The sequence below is a fragment of the Equus caballus genome, chromosome 19 (assembly GCF_041296265.1).
Source record: "Equus caballus isolate H_3958 breed thoroughbred chromosome 19, TB-T2T, whole genome shotgun sequence".
NCBI lineage: Eukaryota > Metazoa > Chordata > Mammalia > Perissodactyla > Equidae > Equus > Equus caballus.
Genome location: NC_091702.1, coordinates 28907643 through 28930450, shown reverse-complemented (window position 1 = coordinate 28930450; position 22808 = coordinate 28907643). Strand labels below are relative to the sequence as shown.

At 40.6% G+C, this 22808-nt stretch overlaps 1 protein-coding gene and 1 non-coding gene across 2 annotated transcripts in view; both read right to left on the bottom strand.

Annotated features, from left to right (window-relative positions):
• Positions 1 to 1287: 1287 nt before the first annotated feature.
• Positions 1288 to 22808, bottom strand: part of USP13 (ubiquitin specific peptidase 13) — a 106631-nt gene continuing 85110 nt past the window's right edge. The window contains exons 18-21 of the mRNA XM_023623342.2: positions 21188 to 21354; positions 19589 to 19742; positions 7899 to 7983; positions 1288 to 6159 (exon numbers count right to left, since the gene is read on the bottom strand). Of these exons, the coding sequence (XP_023479110.1) occupies positions 6066 to 6159; positions 7899 to 7983; positions 19589 to 19742; positions 21188 to 21354 (500 nt within the window). The 3' untranslated portion in view covers positions 1288 to 6065. The remainder of the gene's footprint in view (positions 6160 to 7898; positions 7984 to 19588; positions 19743 to 21187; positions 21355 to 22808) is intronic.
• MIR9178 (microRNA mir-9178) lies at positions 12105 to 12243 on the bottom strand. The gene has a single exon (NR_128257.1). It is a non-coding gene; the product is annotated as a microRNA mir-9178 (primary transcript).

Below are 22808 nucleotides of genomic sequence, written 5' to 3'. Positions count from 1 at the left end.
AGTTTTTTAAATAATTGGTTGCATGAGGATGAGAATAACTCACTATTTTCCTATTAAATTTCCCCAGTGACTGGAGTTTGTCACTGACTACATTTGACAAGCAGGATCACAGTTCAAACAGCATACACACACACTGGTAAACTCTCCCCATTGGGCAGAATGGGACATATCAAGTGAATGCGAGCAGCAGCTGACTTGCAGACATTGTCCTAAAAACTTCACAGTTCTCTGAATCAAACATAATCCCACATCCCAATCATTTCCTTCTTTCATCCCCCTCACCAAAACATATGGCACAACACTGACGTCGGTCATTTTACTTGGATTTTTAAAAATATGTAGGTTCATTCTTTTAAAAATTTTCAGCATTGAATGGACATATTTTGAGTAGTAATTAGCATGCCCTATATGGCAGGCAAAACAATGGCCCCCCCCAAGATGTCCACATCCTCATCCTTAAAACCTGTAAATGTGCTACCTTACACAGCAAAAGGAACATTGCAGATGTGATCAAGTTAAGGATCCTGACTATTCTGGAGATATTCTGGGAAGACTATTCTGGAATGTCTGGGTGGGCCCAATGTAATCATAAGGATCCTTATAGGAGGGAGGCAGGAAAGCCAGTCAGAGGAGATATAACAGGAGAAGCAGATGCTGGAGCAACGCCAATGCTGTTAGGAGGCCATGAGCCAAGGAATGCAAACTGCCTCTAGAATCTGGAAAAGGTGAGGAATGGATTCTCTCCTACAGCTTCCTTGCTGACATCTTGATTTTACCCCTGTAAGACCCAAGTTCAGATTTCTGACCTAATAAATGTATGTTTTGAGCCACTAACTTTGTGGTAATCTGTTATAGCAGCAGTTAGAAACTCATACGCTCTAGAAATGTGGTGTCATAGAAATGCCCAAATCCTTTGATGCAGTCAGCATCAATTCTGCTTGTACGTGCATTAAGGGAGCCACCAGCAAACTGAGAACCAGGGAACCACAGAAAGGTCTCAACTGACTCCAATATTTGACTTGACATCTGGTAGAGAAAGTCTAGAAGACATCAGACTCCTCCCTGCCTTGGCCCCTCCCTCCTTCACAGAGGTAACCACATCATTGATGTTCCACAGTTGATGGGGACCAGGCAGCCTTGCACCCACACAAAGAAACCCTAAGAAGGCATAAAAAGAGTCATTGTCTCAAGTTACCTGTTCCATTGATGAATGAGAACCTGCAAAGGGCAGAATCAATTTACTCAGCATTTTGTTTTGCAAAAGAAGAGACATAAAGGGACCTCAGATTGTGAGAATAGCTTTTAATTTTAAAACAATTGAAGCAATAAATCATCCATCTCTCTTCCCATCACAGGCAAATATTCTCCCCAAACATTTGAGATATTTTAAACAACAACTGTGACTAGTGCAAAATAAAATAAATACAAACTCTTTCAGAAGCCAACATCACCACCTGCCAGGCAGGTGGGCACAGGGAGGAATGGTGATGTATCGAGAACGGCAGGATTCGCAGTTTCAAGACACCCAGCTCTGACCAGACTAAACAATGCCTGGGGAGGGGAACCCACAAGAGAATGTTGCCTAGAGTGAAACAAATATGCCCAACACCCTCATGTGGCTGACATTCTTGGTACCTGGAAGATGCTTGAAAAGTAAGTGCAAAGTTAGCAGCTTCTAGGAAAAGGTGAAAGAACAGAGCTTGGGGCTCATTTGCTTTTGTTTTTTAATTGGGGTCTGATACATATTGGTTTTTCTATGGAAAAATCTGCTGGCTTCTGGAAGGCATTCCATACCTCACAGTGCTCCCAATTCCAATGAAGCATTTGTGTTGCTTCTATCTGGAGAGGTTGGAGAATTACCTTCCATACCTCGGTATTTCACTGCCTACGCCACGCCACCTAGTCTAGTCTAGAGCGGCACTGTCCAACAGAAGTACCATGCAAGCCACACATCTGATTTTAAATTTTTTGGTAGCCACATTAAAAAAAGATAAAAAGGAACAGGTGAAATTTTAATACCTTACTTAACATATTTAAAATATGATCATTTTGGTATGTAATCAATATAAAATATTGATGAAATTTTTTACATTCCTTTTTTGGTATCAAGTGTCCAAAATCTGGTATTTTATGTGTACAGCCCAACTCAATTTGGACAAGCCAAATTTCAAGAGGTATTAGCCACATGTGGCCGTTGACTACTGCATTGAATAGCGCAGCTCTAGAGAATCTTAATACAAGCTCCTTCAGCAGGATTTACTGGGTAGGGAATCTCCTGCACTGTGCAGGTGATCTTATACCCCAGCTTAAGAGAACAGAACCTGGTTCTGTAACCTAGGATTTCTGAACTAAACTGAAGGACAGAATCACATTTTATCCACGCCGATCCCTTGGCCCCTGTCACCTGCCATCTCCCCACAGACAGCCTGTACAGATGGATGTGACTTAGCAACAGCGAAGCCTACAAGATGAAAAGACATCCTGTCTGTGACAGACAACTTCCTCAATACTTAGTCGGGGATCATAGCTATAACTGAATCAGAAGAAGATAATATTATAAATGTTATAGATTTAGCTGAAGGTAGTTCTGAGGTTTTTCAGGAGGTGTTTTAAACGGATTTTTCATTGTTGAGGGGATGGTAACAACATACATCATGGACTAGGAAGAAGAGAGTTTCACGAGTGGGGAAAGAAAAAATGGATAATTACCAAAGAAAGTGGAAACAGAAGCCAGGGTGGGCACACCAAAAATGGCACAGGTTCTAAACTGGGGTGTATGGGCCCATAATAAACCAAATATATAACATCCAACCTCTATGTGATCCCTCATATCCCCATGTCTGACCCCAGTAGTAACCATAGGAAAATAAAAATAGAATCAAATGTTAGGGCAGGAAGGGACTTCTGAACCTATCTGGTCTAACCCACTCATTTTAAAGAAAAATGGCCAGAGAGGTAAAGGACTCAGCCCATCACAGGCAGAGATGGAGTCGGGCTACAAACTCAGGTGCCCTCACTATGAATTGCAGGTAAGGCTCCGTCTAGTTCAAGGAAATAAATGATGCTGGGAGTCACAGGCTCGTGCTACTCGCACTAGACATCTTCCATCTCCAAGTGAGCTCAGGAGAATGGCAGGCACATTCTCTTGTAGGTGGGAGAAAACAGCCAAGTCAAAATATTGAAGCAATGTTGATGTAAAATAGCATTAAAACAGGATTCTTCCAATTGTCCTTTCTGCATACTTTTCCTCCCCTTTAAAAAAATCCCAATCTGAACCAAACTGGAGTTCTGATTAGTTAAATGGGCATTTAGATCAATTGACAAAATAAAAACTTTGCTACATTATATTTTCCAAAGACACATTCATTGGGATTTTACACAAATGGATATCAAAAGATATTTACAGGGAAAAAAGTGCTGTCTTTCACACGTACACTCACACACAGTGAGAATTTCACAATTATACCACCACGCCTCACACAAGGACTCCTAACAGGTTGATAATCAGTAGACGAAATCCACACATTATTCCAGTTTTCAGTAACAAATAATCTCATCTACGTACATGTGTAAAATTAAGTAGTATGTTCCAGACTTTTATTCCAGGGAAACTTGCCTTGTATATATTAAGGTATACATATAAATACATTTTTAAGCAAGAAAGAAACCCATTATTCGCTCCAGTTTTTCCCAATTCTTAATCTGAAATAAAGAATAAGCACATATACAAAACTTTGCCTTGTAGAAATAGCCCTTTGTTTTGTGAGGCAGGAAAAAAAGAGGCAGCCATATTACACTTTCTTACAATAGGTTTAGGCATCAAAAGGGCTAAATTTCTTTTTCTACTTAATGAAATTAAATAATGTATAGCCTATAATCTTATATACTGATTTGACACCATTCATTTTGCAAAGTTTTATTAGAAAATTTTTTGTTCAAAATACACGTGCTATCATTGTCCATATTTCAGTCCAAACCCCCAATCACCTCCCACCCCCAGAAAGGCCTTTGCTTTGTGACAGCATTGAAAAGAAGTCATTTTCGATGTGTGTTTGGAGTCATTACTCTACAATACTCAGCCCTAAAGAGACTGGATTTTCTAAGGCTGCTCAGCGTGGGGTTTTGACAGGAGTCAGGGGCTCATGTAACAGAGTGGGACTGCCTTAGGATATGGAGTCAATGTTAAAAGGTGACACCAGCGGGCAAAATTTAGTAGAGAATTACTGCACCACGAGCTCCCGCCTTCTGCCAATCTCACTTGTTCCCAAATTGAAGAAAACATCAGATGAGAGAAGGGAGGGAGCATACTCTACTAGGACCCACCGTGGCACACCATCTGCGACCGTACCAAATCTCGCCATATCCTCAAAGCACAGTTGGAAAGAGAGGGCAAGTGTCATCACACCATTGTGCAGATGATGAAAGCGAGGCACGGGGAGGATGAGGGACTAGCTCAGCTAGGGGCAGCACCCGTGGTCTCCAGGCCACGAGCCTCGGGCTCTGCATCCCTCACTCACATGGCGTAATGCATCTGTGAGACGGCCCCATCATAACCAGAATCCTGATTGTTCACAACTCACCATGTCATCATCTGCCATCTGTCCTGTGTCTCACCCAACTGGTTCTACTTTCTTTTCCTACACTTTCTAGAAAGAGCCTTTCTACCAACCAAATGCATGTTTAGCAGACAGCAATAAATTTTCCATTTGACTAAATAATCTGAAATAGAAATTCCAGAGACCCTGGAATTTGGTACAGGGCAGTAGGAAAATCACAGAGCACTATCATTCCATTTTTTCATCACATGTGAAACTCTGATCTAACCCCAGGTTACAACAAAACACTGAAATGTAAATCATGGTCTTTTATAATGTCATATAAACTTTCTTCGCATGTGAAACCCTTAAAGTACCCAGGATCACACTGTGGTTGCAGCAGATAAGCAGTGAAGGCAAGTCAGGAGGTGATTAGGCAAGAAGAGAGCAGGGATGGGACTCTGGCCCCAGAAAACATAGAAATGGAGGCAGGCAAAGAGCTCAGAGATGAGAAAATTACAGACCAATGTGGGGCACTTAACATGATTCCAGGGAGTTGTCATGTGTTATGGTAAGAAGAGATGAGCTATTTTAACTAAAAATACACACTATACCTTAGCAGGAAGGGCTGCTGAGAAACAGAATCCATCTACCTTTGGCAAAGTACAGTATTGTGCTGCTGTGGGCATCTGGCATTACACCATCAAAGGTCACAAACCCAAGTGAATTCTCGACAGCCCTCAAAGGGACAATCAGCCCTTTCTAAGCCTGGAAATCTAAGTGGGGAACAAATTTTTTAAACTGTTCCTGAGTTATAGTTTCTTTAAACTATTTGCTTGCTTTTTCTAGCTATGCTTAATACCAACTGTTTTAATCTTTAAAAACCAACCCGTCACAGATTTTCTAGTTGACTATAAAGGTCTCACACTCTTGGTCTCATTCTTACACACATTCACACAATTGTATTATGTATTTTGATATGATTAAATTAAAAATATCTTTCATTGCAGATGCTCTAATCTACTATACATGGATAGGTCAGAAATTATTGTCTGTAATGAAAAAATTATGTCACAAATAAAGCCCAGCTCAGTTACTGATTTTCGTTATGAAACAAAAGTGGGCTTCTCATTTATTGTGGGTGAGGCCACATGACTGGCCCCATTACTTGGTTTCTCTGGAGGCCGCTACCACTGACCCCCAAAGCAAAATAGAGGGCTAGTGGCACATTCTCACCTTTGATGTGCCAGTGGCAGATCCCCCACCAGCAATATGAATACGTTTTTTTTAAAAAATCATCCTCTCCTTGAACATTTATAAAAAGAAAAACTATCTACAGTAGTGTAACATCACTAATAGAAATTTCTTCCCAGTTCTATTTCAGAAGATGTCAAACGATGTTCTTTAAATAATCTATAAATATCCCATGTATTCCTTCATGTCTGGCCGTCCAACTTCTTACTTTTTTTTTTTTTTTTGGCAAATTAAAAAGGCATATGGCTTCTTCTCGCCAATTTGTACGTCTGAGGTTTAGCTTGGTATCCTGCGGTAAAAGTACATGTAGCCCAGGTCTTTAGGGGGCCTTTCAGAGGCACAAACTTTGTGGTCATTGTAGATCACCCACCTGAAAACAAAAGACAAAAGCATTTAATGGATCTAAGTCAGTTCCAGGAAACTCTGCAGGGAAAAGTTACCATGCCATACTTAAAATCATCAAGATGCTTTAAGATAACCATACTCAAGCTTGTGGTCTAAAAGGGAACAGAATGCTGGTGGGAAATTGCTTTTTCATTCTTGAACCTAATCAAAAAGTAGCTACTAAAGGAGCCTCCAATCATTTTAAATCCTCTATCTCATAATTCTGTTTGTAGATATCCATAGACAGCCTCAGGAATGGAGTCAAAAAATTATGTACAACAGTGTTTATTTTAGCCTTAGGTATAAACTAGCTAAAACTCAGAAGTAAATTGCCATGCAGTGAACTATTATAGAACCAATAAAATATCTTCAAAGAATATTTGGTGAAGTGAGAAAATAATCACAATGTAATATGAAGTGGGAAAAAATGTTACAAAACTGTCTAATACTTTATTATTAAATAATAATATTTATTATTATAAAGTATTGTGTACATACTTTAAGGTTTTAGAAAAGTTGTAAATATATATGCATATTTATATGTAGTGTGTACATATGTAGCCATATATACCCTCTCCCAATAAAAACAATAAAGCAAAGAGAAATATACCAAAATACAGACAATGGCTATCTCTAGGTTTCCAGATGACATATTCTTTGCATGTTTTTGTATTTTACAAATTCTTTTTACAATGAATTTTATTGCTTTTTAAATTATGATTAAGCTATTTTTTCTTAAGAAAAGTATTGTTAAAAGAGCTATCAGCCTTGGTAATAAAAAGAATTCACCATAAAACAGGTCCCTGTGCTCAACTATTTTGTTACTCAAGTTTAAAAGATAAGACTAAAAGACACACCAAAAAGGAACAGAATTGAGTTCTGAGTGGGAACTGATCACTCTTGCAGTAGGAGACACGGAGTGAGAGGTCAACGTCAAACCAGGAGAGGCCAACGTTAGGTGTTTCTCCAGCATCCATGTGGCCTGAGCAATGATGCAAACAGGAGTGCTGACCCACAGGCTGCTCAGTGGGGAGCTCAAGGAAGGGAAACCAGTGGGGCCTCTGGAGATCCAGCCTGGGGAGAATGTTCTGAAGAGAAGAGCAGCCTTACATCCCATAACTGTCTCCTTTCCTGTTTACCACACACCTAACAATCCAACTTAGGAAGCCAAGAAACCTACTGCAAGGCTGCAATAAGGCAAAACCCTGGATGTTTAGGGTTGTCAGATAAAACACAGGATACTCAATCTTTGACTATCAGGTAAGGAACAAATAGTTTTTTAGTGTAAGTTATGTCCCATGCAATATTTGAGACAATATTTGTACTAAAAAATTATTCATTGTTGATCTGAAATTTGATTTTAATAGGGCATCCTGGTTCTCTTGGGTTTTGTTTTGTTAGCCAAATCTGGCAATCCTATGGAGGTTCCAAATATGACATGCATTCTGCTGCAGAGTGCATCTTCATTTTGAGAAGTCACCTTGGTATGACGGTTGAGAGTGGCTTTGAATACCAGCTCTGACACAGCTACTTAGGAGCTAAGGTCAAGCTACTCAGCCTCCCTGAGCTTCACTGTCACGATGTATAAAATGGCTTTAAGAATACATCCCTCCAAGACCACTGTGAGAACCCAATGAGAGAACATGAAATCCCTAGTAGAGTGCCTGTCACACAGCAGGTGCTCAATAAAACACAGACATCATTCACCTTCTAAAAAAAACTCACCTTCCTTCCTTTTTGATATGGCAAACATAATGGCCACTCATTGTAGATGTTCCCATGTGACTGATGAATGCAAATAATTCATACACTATGAAAGAGGAAACAACTCAGTTACAAGGCAGTACTTCAAGAAATCAATAGCAATTCTGATCAGAATTTAAAGCCAACAAGAGTGTAACCCAGCAACTGTTTAGATTGGAAGACAAAGTTTATTTACCTTGTTATGCTGAGAACACACATGCCCACACATCCACCCAAAGTGACACCAAATTCAACCTGCAAGTTCTTAACAAAGCAGGACGTAAACTATCAAAGTACAGCTGACACTAAATCCATCTCTGGAAAGCAGTTAAAAATGCCACAGCCCCATCTGGTGGCAAGCTCACGGTCTGAAAGGGCAGTCCTGGCTCTACCTCTTCCGAGCAGCATGAGGATAGAGGAGTTATTTCATCTCTCTGAGCCCATTGCTTCACAGAGATGAAAAATCCACCCACTTCACCAAGTTGTATGAGGCTTACATGAGCAATTCAGACTAAAATATCATACAAATGTCAGGATTATGAGGAAGCCAGCAGATAGCTGTTAGCATTTATAGAAAAGGAAAATGCTTCAGAATACGCTTCTTGTGATTTCTGACTTGAGACCAAAATTCAGGCTTCGTGTTTTCTGAACAAGTAGATATATAGCCTCTTAGAGCATTAGACTGATGTTTATTCTCTAACGAGTACGTCCTACCACCTAGCACAGTATTCTGTACCAAATCCATGTTGAACGAATTTCAGCTCATGCTCGCCCGGCCAAACCTAGACCTACACAAGACACAGTGGGTTCCACAGACTGCTACCAGTCCCCTCCACAAACTGCTAGAGACTACAACAAAATAGGTACAGAAACTGAGTGAGCATAAACTTTAACAATAATTGGAGAACAATATTCATGTCTGTAGAATCTAATAAGAAAAAAATGGGCTTGCATAGTCATTTTTCTAGTACTCAGTTTTTATTGCGTTTTCCAAAGTACTGGTTTCGGACAGACCATTTTGCCTCACCTCTCCCTCTCCCATTCTCTCTCTTTCTCTTGCTGTTCACCCATGCTCATCCACTTACTCACTTGTGAATCCTCAGGCCTCATTTTACTCACCCTTCAGGACATCACACTGCTGATCACCTCCTCCTTCCTCAACTATTCATTCTCAAGACACAACTCTCTTGGTTGTCTAGCTGACTCATCAGCTCCTCCTCATCTCCCCGACCTTTAAATGGTGGTGATCTGAAGCTCAGCTCTCAGACTTTTCTTTTCTCTATCCTGATTCTCTCTCTGCATGCTTTCATCCAGTCTCACAGAATTAAGTGGAGTTATTTTCTTAATTTCTGGAAAGTTCACTGCTAATGTATGGAAATACAAGTGACTTTTGTATATTGATCTTATGTCCTACAACCTTGCTGAACGCATTTATTAGCTCTAATAGTTTTTTCAGTGCATTCTTTAGGATTTCCTATATATAAGATCACATCATCTGCAAATAAAGAGAGTTTTATTTCTTCCTTGCTAATCTGGATGCCTTTTATTTCTTTTTCTTGCCCAGGTGCCTTGGCTAGAACCTCCCCTTACAATGTTAAATAGAAGTGGCAAGAGTGGACAGCCTTGTCTTGTTTCTCATCCTAGGGGAAAAGCAGTTAGTCTTTCACCATAAGTATGACATGAGCTGTGGGTTTTTTCTAGATGCTCTTTACCAGGTTGAGGAAATGCCTTTTCATTCCTAATTTGTTGAGCATTCTCTCCTCAGCCTTATCTATCTTTGCCAATGGCAATTCCATTCTTCCAGTAACTCGGGACAAAATCTTGACTTCTCTCTCACACTCTTCACACACACCCAATCTATCAGCAAATGCTGTCAATATTTCCTTCAAAATATATCCAGAATCCAACCACTCTTACACCTCCAATAGTAACTCCTAATCCAAGTTACCACCATGTCTTGCCTGAATTTTCACAATAGCCTCCTAACTGGGCTCCCTGCTTCCTTCCTTGCCCCCTGCCCACTATACTCAGCATGGCTGTCAGAGCGGTCTTTAAATGGAAGTCAAATTGTGGCCATTTCTGTCAAAAACCCTCCCAGTGGCGTCCTAGATCTCAGAGTAAAATCTTACTCTTACAGGGGCCTATGAGGTGCCCCCACCTCCTTCCACTCTCCCCCTCACTCCACTCCGGCTACTCTGGCCTCCTGGCTGCTCGTCAAACACACCCAGCGCGCTCCGGCCTCAAGCTTCTACACTTGTTCCCTCTACCTGAAACTCTTCTTTCAGATGTCACATGACTCACCCCTCACTTCATCAAGATCTCAGATCAACTGTCACCTCAGAGATGCTTCCTGAACCACCATATGAAGGAGCAGCCCTCCCGTCCACCCCCACCCTCACCCGACCTTTCTTTACTGTTGTCCATCTAGCACGAATTAACACCTGCCATGTCATATACTTACTCGTGCATTCATTTATTGCCTATCTCCTTTTATCCCAGGCTAGAATATAGCTCCATAAGGACAAGAAGTCTGTCTATCATATTTGCTGAAATATTCCAAGCACAGAGAACCATGCTGAGCACGCAGTAGGCACTTAATAAGTATTTGTTGAGTGTATAAATAAATGAATTAAGGAATAACTCCCTTCACTCTATTTCCTCATTTGTTTTTATATCACCTTATATTGACTATATTTATACCAAAGTATAAATTGGGGTATAAATTAGTGAAATAATGATTTAAAAAAGAAATGAATCAGAGGGAATTACTGTTCCCATCATAACTAAGTTTTTGTTGCTAGCTGTCACATCCAAAAAAAACTTCTAGGTTTGAAACCAGAAACCAGGCAAAAACAATTGTGAACGACAATCATTTTGCCTGGCCCTTATTTTCTGAAATAGTGATCCAGGGACCCTACCCTTGTCTGCCCTTCCCATTGCCCCCCAACACTAAAAACCCACCCAACCCCAGTGAGCAAGACAAGGTGTGGGCTGAGACTTCTTCCAGTTTCTTGACCCTGGTGGGTTTTTAAAGCTCTTTTAGAATAATTCAATAGCAAATTCCAAAACTTCAATTTGACAGGTACAGTGCTGGTCTCCCAAACTTCAGCTGCCCTCTGCTGCCCTCTTAGAATTTTTATGAAATAAAGACAAGATACGATGCCCCAACCAAGGCTTTTTTCCCCTCAAAGAACCGTCCCCCAAAACAACAACTTAAATAATGGAACAGGGTATTTAATGAGCACTGCCCAGCATAAGCCTGAGCCATAACAATGAAACATTGCTCAGACACCAACACAGCCAATGGGTTGACAAAACAAACACACACAGAGAAAAGGACAGATCCACACACTCCAATACACCCAAACACATCATTCAGCCCCAAAGGCATTTTTCCCCCATTCAGTTCAAAACAATTCACATATATACTCAGAATCATAAAAATAAAAAGAAAAAGATGAGCATAAATCTTAGTCCTATAATTAAAATTAACCATGTTTATCAATATAAGCAATCACCCCATGCATTATTCAAGACCTCCTGCTAGGAACCACAGCAAAAGAGAGAGTCTCTCTCAACATATTTGCAAAAACTCAACAGGCAAAAAAATCTCATTTAGTGTTTCTTTCCAAAGAGAAAGTCAAGGTGAACAAACCAGACGGGATGATGCTGCCGGTTCTTCTTCAAGTTCCTGGAGGTCAGAAAACAGCATCAGCACACACACTGCCCCTAAAATGTATAGACCCCTTCTCATGTAGATAGAAAAGCCAGTTTGAGGTAAGGTAAATCATTCAAAAAACGTTGACTTTCAACAGAGAAACTTTCAAAGTATCCGAAAGAGCTGAACAAACTTCCTATACATACCACTACGTCCTACATCTGCTCAATAGGGACCCTCTAAATAGCCAGAATTAAACAGCATCTGAAACTAGCGTCCTTCCTCCCTACTTCCCTCTCCCAACAAAACTTGTCCTTTTACGAACTTAGGAAAATGTTCCCAACCTTTCTAATCACAGAATTTTTTAACATCAAAATTTTATCACCCCACCCCCAAACAACACAGCAGCGATTGTACTCGGATTTTATTCATTGGGAGAGCACTGTCAGAGAAAGTCTATGAAACTTGGGGAGTAGCATAGGTAGGCAGCATGCCCTTTCATGTCATGTGAAGGAATGGTCACCCGAGGATGGTCTTGGATAGGGACTGGCAAACTAGGAAGCCCCATAGGCCAAATGCAGCCCACAGCCTATTTTTGTACTGCCAAAGAGGAGAAAAATAGGAGATGACCTGCATATGACCCAGGAAGCCTGAAACATTTACTATCTGGTCTTTTACAGAAAAGGCTTGTTGGCCCCTGGTCCAGGGGAATGAACTCAGTTCATCTCATTACTTACCACTGACTGAAGGTCCCAAACTTAGTGAAGCTACTTGTTAATTAGTAGATTTTTGTCCAGTAAAACTATGAAAAATTTCTGTCCAGTGAAACACAGAACCTCAAGGATTTACGATCTTGATAGACATGAACTAATTTTATCTCTAACTCAGCAATCAAGTTATCTTTAAATATCCTAGCTTCTCAGATGCATTTGAACCAACAACCAACTGGTTCCCTCATTAATTAAGGAGTTAAAGAAAATCTGTGATATGTGTTCAGTTTACATTTACCTGAGAGTTATGATTCCACCTTTTTGAAAATTATAGTTCAACAACACATAACGACGAAACGCAGCTCTAGATTCAGGAGTGCAGTTAAATTAATTTATATTTTATAAACCACTACAGCATCCACATATATTTGAAAAGCAGGAGTATCTTGTAAGGGTGCGATACATTATTTAGTCCACAGAAAGTGCTCACAATACAGAAACAGCAAAAGACCCCTTGAAATAACCATCGAGACCCCAGAGGCTCTGCAGACTTCTGGTGAGAAACCCAAACTGGGTTTTCCAATTGACAAACTGGGTTTTCCAATTGAGTCTTCCTAACTTGAATAATTTGTTTCATTACCCATCTCTAACTCTCTCTGTACAATAGGGGGGGAAACAGCACCCCCCCATTTACTAACATTTGACTCAAAAACACCCTACATTTGCAAACAATCTCTACCCCCAACAGCTTGATTTCCCTCATCCCTGCTCTGAGAAAGGGCGGCAGAAGGCGGAGTTTTTGGCAAACTTCTGAATTCCCAAGAAGAGAAAAAGGAGGATCTGGGTAAATCAGTAACAGTTTAAGGCAGCTGATAACACAGACAGAATCTTAAAGGGTCTGCGAACTGCCTCCCGACCCCAGCCAGCTCAAAATGACCAATCCCCCCTGACTTCTCTTTGTTATACAGCCTAAAACTCCAAATATCAAACACTTCCCTCCTAGCTTAATAGTTCCCAGTCATTCATACTTTAGTGTAAATTAGTTTACTCCACAGAGTGGCTTCCTCTTAATGTCCAATAGCCCCACTGAAAAAAATAGGAATTACAAATAGGTGCTGAAATGGGATGAGCATTAGAGCCCAGATGTGGTAAGTAAGTGTGTGTGGCTTTCAAGTAGACCACTGGCGCTTAGCTCCCCGTGCAGCTGTACCTCCTGCTCTCCAGATCCTATTCTGGCTGCATTCCTCAGGGAGCCCGGCATGTGGGGAGCCCCACCATTATGTAAATGAAATGTCTCTCTGCTCCCCTTGCTGGAAAATCTCAGCTGCAGAAGATACCTGAACCATTACAGCAATGTGGCTGAAGGAGCCAGAGCAGGTTTTGAGTAATCACAGCCTAATCACATTTTAATTACACTGGCAATCAGTGAGTTCTTAAAAAAAAAAACAGTAAACGCTCATTAAGTGCAACACAGACACAGAAATGGTTTTGCAAACAGCAGAAGCCCAGACAGGTCAACTGAAGGCCTGATTTCCCTCTTTTTTCAAATTTTTAAAAACTCAACAGAAGGGCCAGCCCCATGGCATCGTGGTTGAGTTTGGTGTGCTCCGCTTAGGCAGCCCAGTTTCATGGGTTTGGATCCGGGTGCAGACCTACACCATTCATCAGCTACGCTGTGGCAGCAACCCATATATACAGTGGAGGAAGATTGGCACAGATATTAGCTCAGGGCTAGTCTTCCTCAGAAAAAAAAAAAAAAAATCAACAGAAAGTGAAGCACTAGCCCTAAAATGTGTAGGACATGAAGATAAATAGACAAATATCTTCTGAAAAATAGACTTCTGTCTCCATTCCAATTTAGAAAATCTGAAATAGGATGACTCAAGAGGGAGTGAAGGAGAAAGCGCACAGACTTCAAAATCAGACAGATGCGAATTCCAAGCTGGTTCTACTACCAGCCAGTTGCCTCAGTGGCCCAAGTCACCACTTCCTTATCTGAATACCCAGCTGTAAGGAGTGAAGGAAACACTGTAGAGGGAGTGCCTGCACATAGTAGGCCTTCAATAAAGGACCACTACTAGAAGTGTTAATAGCACTAATCCTTTTAAGCCAATTACATAACATTTAAATAACGCAATGACATTACTTCCTCATTCAAAATGATAGCAATAAAGATTCTTTTAACATATTCCCTAAAGGAAGAATTTGATACGAGTGCTTCTTTAATCCCTGTCCTCATAGACAGTAGTCTCTTTTTTTCAATTCAAACACCTACCTTGTCATTATTTTCAGTGTTAACGTGGTGCAGTGATGTCCCAGTAGCCACTTTCCTCTTTACGGCAACAGTAACCTAATCTTGCTTTAAGGTGGTGGTTCTCAAATTTAAGCTGAATTAGAACCACCTGGAGGACCTGCTAAACCACAGATGGCTGGGTCCACCCTCAGAGGTCCTGATTCAGTAGCTCTAGGGTGGGGCCCAAGACTATGCATTTCTAACAAGTCCACAGGTGATGCTGACTCTGCTGGTCCACTTGAACCAGGGCTGGAAGGGACCAACCCTTCCCTTCGCAGCTCACAAGCTAGAAAGGAACATGTATCCACCCTCAGGCTCCATGAGTGGGTCCTGTGACCAGGGGCAGGGTGGGCACAACCAGAGTCTCATTCTCAGGACGTCTGCTGAGACCTCTGGGACAAGACTCTGCTGGATTTTAACCTGGAAAGACACCAATGCAGGAGGCACTGGCAGCCATCTGACAGCCATTAGGGAGAGCCTTTCTGAGACTGGAACCAACCCAGAGGGAGCAGAGCCCAGGGGCACAGCCAGACAAAAGGGTTTGAGTCTGGGAGTCAAGGACACACCTAGAGTCAGGTCTCTCTGGGACTTTCCAGCTTTTATGACACAACACTCACTTTTTTGCTTAGACAAGTTTGGCTCAGCCCTCCTGACAGGTATAGGAGAACCCTTAAAACTGAGGTTGTTGGTTTTACTTGGTTTCTTGGTCTGTTTGTCTGTTTATTTTGGCTCTCCATTTTGCTCCTAAATAGTAATTACCTAAACCTTTAAATTGTCTTCATTACCCCCAGGTCAAATGTCCCAACCCAATTCACCAACCAAAAAAAGAGGTAAAAAACACTGTCTCGGGAATGGAAACAACCTACCTACACAGAATACCCATCTCCCCGAGTTAACCTATGCATTTAATGTAATTCTAGTCAAATCCCTGCAGAACGGCCAATGGCCAAAATTCAGCAGTAACAATTTAGAAAACATAACAGGAAAAAACTTTATTCATAAGTAAAACAGAAAACGTAATTCTGAGAAGTAACTAAACCAGAAATGCACAGGATGTTTATAAAGAAAACCATACAGCTTTGCAGGAGCAGGAGAAGAGGGGATGAATCAGGAAAAGGATAATATGTGTTTGGCCAGAAAAACTCAATACTGTACAGCTCACCAGGTACTCCCAAACTAATATGCAATATATGAAACTCTTCATACAAATCAATAAAAAACAGCTACAAACCTCAACCAAATGGGAAAATGGGCCAAAGGAAATGAGGACAACATTAATACAAGAAAAACAACTGGGCAATAAAGACATGAAGAATATGAGAGTGCTCAGCCCGACAGCAGTGCTGGGAGGAACGGGAAAGAGCAGAGATGCCAGGGCAGCCAGGATACGCAGCAGGGCTGTGTTTCTGGGGAGAAGTGTAATAATCTGTGTTAAAAATCTCAAAAATATGTAGTTTGCCTCAAAAGCTTCACTTCCAGAAATTTACCCTAGAGAAATAATCAAATGAAGACCCAAGAATGTTCATTATAGCATTATTTTTAATAGAGAAGGAAGGGAGGGAGGGAGGGAAGAAACAAATGTTGAACAAATGTTTCTTGCGTAACTGCATAGGGATTAAAGGCATTTGTTGTACTTCTGCGAACTGAATTCATCCCCTAAGAAATTTATTATTTAAAAATCATTGCTGTCATCTTCTGAATGTGCAAATAACCCCCTTTTTGGAAACTCTTTCTGTAATCGCCGTTTACTCAAATAATAACTAGTTAGCCTAAAATTAGGTATATAGATTATGGTACATCTATACAATGGAATATTATTAATATATGTTCAACAATCTAGATTAAATATATGTACACCACAGTTAGGGGGAAAGTAGGTTATAAAATAGCATGTAGAGAATAGAATATTTTTATAAATATACACATTATATTCATTTTTATAGATTTGTTTAGAAAGATCTAAAGAATATACAAAAAACATTAACAGTGGTTATGAGTGGGTAGTAGAATTGTAATTTTTATTTTCCTCTTTTCACATATCTGTATTTTCTCAAGTTGCTAAAATCATTATATTTCATTTTAATTTTAAGAAAAATAAACAATATAAATGTTAATTTTTTAAAGGAAAAAGAGAGAAGTGACTGACATATGAGTTCAGGTGCTGATGCAGCAAAGTAGAAGAAACCATCTTTTTCCCTTTCTGTGATTGACGCAAGTGTGACAAAATGGGACTGCCGCTTCCTCCATGTGGCACTTAGTGGAGGCAGCAAAAAAACCATCCATGTGACCACTGCCTCTTGCATTCATTTAATTCTCCATTCGATCATTCATTTGCTGATCACCTCTCATGGGCCAGGCACAGGGCTGGAAAGGCTACCTTAAAAACATCTTTTCTTCTATAACATCAGATGCAAAATGCATTTGATGAATTAGGATGGTTTATGCTTTTTTGGTTTTTCACAAGTAAATTTTTCACCTACTACTGTTCTCAGGTGCTGCATGTCCTCTATGTGATCCCTCACAGTGCCTCACTGCCTCCTTCCCCGCCCTCACTCTCAGGCGCCCTACATTTGGGGGTGATGAGGAATAAGGCCGCAGAGTTTGGCCCTTTAAATGAAAGGGTGCTTAAAAGCATCATCATAGCACCCTATTCAAGGATGCACCTCAAAAACCAGTAGAGCCAGGAATATCTGCAGACCACTCTGAGCACAATAAGCCCGAGGAGCTGATGTGGCGGTTTTGTGTCATTAATGACCATCTTGGGGAGGACGGTTGGTCCCTCCTAGCTCCACCAGAAGCAGGGAAACCCTAATGGATCAGACTCTCCCTCCTTCTGCAGCCAAATCTCTTGGCAGCTTTACAACGGCCCCATCTTGTGGTTTATTTCTTTTGCAAGAAGGACTCATCCTCCCCAAAGAAAAGTCCATTTCAGAAAATCAAGGAAGCAGTGAACCGGTGAACACATAATACATAATAAATTCTGCTCGTGAATTATTGAGTACCTTGTCCACAACAGCTTTTAATATTTTAGGCAAGCCAGTGATTTCCGAAAAGTAATACAAGACCCCTTAGATGAATATGGAAGACGGGAGAACTATACATCTCATCCTTTTCCTACCCGTCGGGATTAAAAACAGCTTCAGTGAAGAAATTCCTATTTTATATAAGAAAAGAAACTTTCCCTCCCACCCTCTCTCTTGAGTTAGATCAGTACATCCATGTTATGTCTGGTAAGAGCACTAATGAGTAGAACTATAGCGATATGCTTATAGGAACAAATGCTTCTAATGTAAATTCAATCCCATTTTTACTTACTTAGTACTTTCTATGTGCTAAACACCGTGAGCTTTGTAAAAGTAAAATGGTTTCTGCCCTCCACAAGTTCCCAGTCAAATGGGAGACACAGATATATACACAAATAATCTTACTGCAAGATTTTTTTTTTTTTTTTTTTTTTGCTGAGGAAGATTCATCCTGAATTTGATACTTCTAATAACAGAAGAACCAACACTATGTTATAGCGGCTATGGGCTCTGGAGGCAGACTGCCTGGGCTGGAATTCTGGTTCTATCTGTTACTATGTGAACTTGGCAAGTTACTTAACATTCTCTATCTCAGTTTCTTCATCCGTAAAATGGGGATAACAATGGTATCTACCTCATAGGGTTATTGTGAGGATTAAATGTACCAGAAATGGAAGAATTGTTGATACTGGTATAATTACTACTAGCATACGAGGTAAGGAGGGACTGATTATGACAAGGGTCTGGGAAAGCAGTCCAGAGAAATGGAATCTGTGGCCAAGTTCTGAATAACGGTAAGGATTTCAGTGTGCAGTGAATGGAGAGAAGGGCGTTTCACAATTAAGGATTAACCTGAGCAAAGGTCAGGAAGTAGCTAGAAGAGGGTCAATGACAGCTGAGCAGGCTGGTGGTTTGGCTATAGGACCAGCCATCTGAGTTGCAGGGATGGGCGGTACAGGAGAAGTGATGCTGCGAGATAAGGTAGGCTGGGATCTAACTGGGGAGGCTGCAAAGAGGTGCTGAATGGCAGCTAAAGAGCCTGAACATTATCTCACAGGCAACGACAGCCCAAGAGGAAGGGAATCACGATGGTGAAGAACGTGGATCCTGAGTTTGAATCTTGGCTCCACCTCTTAAGAGCTGTGTGACCTTGGGCAAGGTACCTAATCTTTCCGTGCATCTATTTTCTCACCTGTAAAATGGGTGTGGTGAGGATTAAATGAGTGTTTATAAGCAAAGTCCTCAGAACAGTGCCTGGCACATAGTGACATATATAAGTGTTTGCTATTATTATTATTTTTTTAAATATTTTTTATTTATTTATTTTGAGGAAGACTGGCCCTGAGCTAACATCTGTGCCCATCTTCTTCCACTTTCTATGTGGGACGCCTACCACAGCATGGCTTAACAAGCCGTGCATAGGTCCGCACCCGGGATCCGAACCGGTGAACCCCAGGCCGCCGAAGGGGAACACACGATCTTAACTACTGCGCCACCAGGCTGGCCCCAATGTTTGCTATTAAAAGGCAGAACATTGGCCTATGACACCTCCTCCTGCCATCCCGACAGCCCTTCAGAAAATTATCAGTAGTTGGTACAGGTAATGACACACCCATGGGTATGTATGGGGTCAAGGGTACAAGACTGGTTTTCAACTATTCAAGAATATCACCATGAAAATAAGTGCTCTCTTGGACAAAAACTTCTGTGGTCCATGAAGAAATTTTACCTCAAAGGACAGACAAAGTCAAAGCTGGCACTAAACTTAAGCACACATGCTACTAGGCAACGTGACTCTGAATTTGTCCAAAACTTTATCAGATCCTTGTGCCCATGCAAAGCCGCAAAATGTACCACTTATGGGAAGATGGGATCTGTGCTAACTTTTGAATGATGGCAAAGGTTTTAACATGCAGTGGTGAGAGGGAAGGGCATGAGCCGAACGTATAGTCATGATTGTTCACACAATCCCTAAGGCATGAACTTACTTCCAGATCCATCCTTGACTCTAGGTCCTTCGGGCTTGGCCTCAGAAATAATGTTTGCATTGGCGTTATTCTCCATCTCGATCACAAAGTCACTGTCCTCCTCAAACTCAGGGTGGCTAAAGATCCAATCCAGTGCTCTTTCCAGGTTATTATTCTAATAAAATAAAACATTTTTACAATGTATGCAGTCCCCGGGCCTCATTATAACCTGACCATTTGAAAGGACGTCAAGTAGATAGGGCAGGAGGCCTGAATTCATTAGTCCTAAGTGCCTCTGAGTAAGACGCTCTGATTCCGCATATGAAACGCACATTAGTTGGCATTCTGCAAGTCTCCCAACTGAGCTCTCCAACTGGATTCACTGGAAAACAGTTCTGAGCAGCAGATTAGCATTCTAAAGTCCGTCTGTCTTAGCTCAGCATTTCTGTAGGCTGATGCTGATAATGATGGGGTGCAGAATGCCAGAGAGGTTGGCATTGAAGTGCCGCCCTTTTTAAAGCCACACTAACTGCACACACTGCATTCTCTACCAACTGTATTTTCTGCAGATAACCATGCAAGGTTGATGGGGGCCAACGTGAGTACTATGTTAGCGCCTCCTATCCCTAAATGTTGGCAGAATGGTTGAATTGCAGGCGAGTCAAGATTAATTCCTTGATTAAGGATGACAACGCTGGTTAGTTAAATTGTTTTAAACTGAACTCCATGCGGTTCAAACCAATTGACCATGAAAATAGTTCCATCTTCCCCTGTTTGTGGTATCACTGACGGGTTAAAGAATTGTTTAGACGTAGTCAGAATCTCCAATGAAACAGTCAGGCTAATAAATAAGTGGAGAGTAAGCAAGTTCCCCGAGTGAAACAAACTCTAGTTGAGACATCTCAAGCATTCTTAAGGGGGACAGATTGTTCCAGCCACATTCCCATGAGCTAGTCGAGAGCCACTGTGACCTCAGCAATGGACCCTAGCAGGCAACCAGTCAGGATAGGCAAGAAGGAATCAGTAGCAGACATCCACTCAAAAATGGAGTATGGTGTGGCAAGGAAGGGTTTAAAAGAAAAAAAACAATGCAAGGGAGGATGGGTTAAAAAAAAAAAAAGCACTTTCCCTCAATATGAAATAGATATCTGTACTGCCAGAGGAAGACTTCTTTCTGCTCTCTAGTTTCACAGCCCTTCTCTCCTGACATCAGGAATTCATGAATACAAGAAAAGCATAACTTCTCATAAAGAACTGCCTTATTGAACACAGAATCTCGTGCAGCCCTCTTTGCTCCAAGGCCAAACAAACTCCAAGTCAAATCTCTGACCCTTGTTAATAAATGTTAGGAATGATACAGAATTTCTTTCAGTTTCGTCATCTTGCCCAGATGTACTATCTCCCTAATCTTAAATTCTTTGTATGATTCCCTCAACCATTTATTTTAGCTTTAAATACACTATATGCCAATAAATCTCTCTGGGCAATGGTGGCGTATAAGTGAGACAAACATGATTCAACACAATCAAAGGACATTGGAACGTCTCAATTGCTACTGACGAAAAACAAACCACTTCCAATAAGAGGAAGGTATTCACACACATAGTCTCTCATGCTTACTGTTGCTCGTAGCGCCTGAATAGCCTGATTTCGATGGAATCCCATGGAGGTAATAATAGCTACAATTTCCTCCGGAGGTTGGTTATCCAATCCAGTAGCACCAAAAACAGAGGCTCCAGCAGAAGCTGCTCCTCCATAACCAGGCATGGTCAGTGGTTCAGCAAAATCTGGGGAAAATAATCACACTCAGGCCTTTTTCTTTTTTTTGGTCTTGAAACAAACAACACTTTAAGCTAAGGAGGAAAAATAACTACAAAGTTACAATAATCAAGACAGTTTGGTACTGGCATAAGGATAAACACATAGATCAGTCAAACAGAATTGAGAGTCCAGAAATAAGCTCATATATCTATGGTCAACTGATTTTCCACCAAGGTCAATTGATTTTCCACCAAGACCATTCAGTGAAGAAAGGACAGTCTTTTCAACAAATGGTGTTGGACAACTGCATATCCACATGCTAAAGAATGAAGTTGGACCACTACCTCATACCATATACAAAAATTAACTCAAAACAGATCATTGACCTAAATCTAAGAGATAAAACTACAAATGCTTAGAAGAAAACACAAGAGTAAATCTTTGTGACCTTAGGTTATGTGATGGTTTCTTAGATACAATACCAAAAGCACAAGTGAAAACAGAAAAGAACAGATAAATTGGACTTTATCAGAATTTAAAACTTCTGTGCTTCAAAGGATACCATCAAGAAAGTGAAAAGACAACTCACAGAATGGGAGAAAATATTTGCAAATCATATATCTGATAAGGTACTTGTATCCAGAATATAAAATGCACTCTCTGAGCTCAACAATAAAAAGACAAATAACCTCATCAAAAATGGGCAAAGCATTTGAATAGACATTTCTCCAAAGATATATAAATAGCCAATAAGCATATGAAAAGATGCTCTATATCATTAGTCATTAGGGAAATGCAAATCAAAACCACAATGAGATACTCCTTCCCATCCACTGGAACAGCTATAATAAAAACAATAATAACGAGGTTTGATGAGGATATGGAGAAACTGGAACTTTCATACATTGCTGGTGGGAACGGAAAATGGTAGAGCCACTGTTGAAAACAACTTTGCAATTTCTCAAAATGTTAAACATGGAGTTACCATACGACAGAGCAATTCCACTCAAGATAAATGAAAACATACATCCACACAAAAATTTGTACACAAAATGTTTATAGCAGCACTATTCATAATAACCAAAAAATGGAAATAACCCAAATGTCTATCAATTGATCAAAGAATAAATAAAATACAGTGGAAGATTATTAGGTCATAAAAAGAAACGAAGTAGTGATATATGCTACAACACAGATGAACCTTGAAAGCATTGTGCTAAGTGATAGAAACCAAACACAAAACATCCCATATTATATGATTCCATTTATATGAAATGTCCAAAATAGACAAATCCATAGAGCCAGAAAGTAAATCAGTGGTTGCCAGGGGCTTGAAAAAGAGACAGGGAAGTAGAGGATTTCTTCTGGGGGGACAAAAATGTCCTAAAATTACATAGTGGTGATAGTTGCACAACTCAGCAAATTTATGAAAAACCACTGAAATGTACACTTTACACAGGTAAATTATATCTCAATAAAG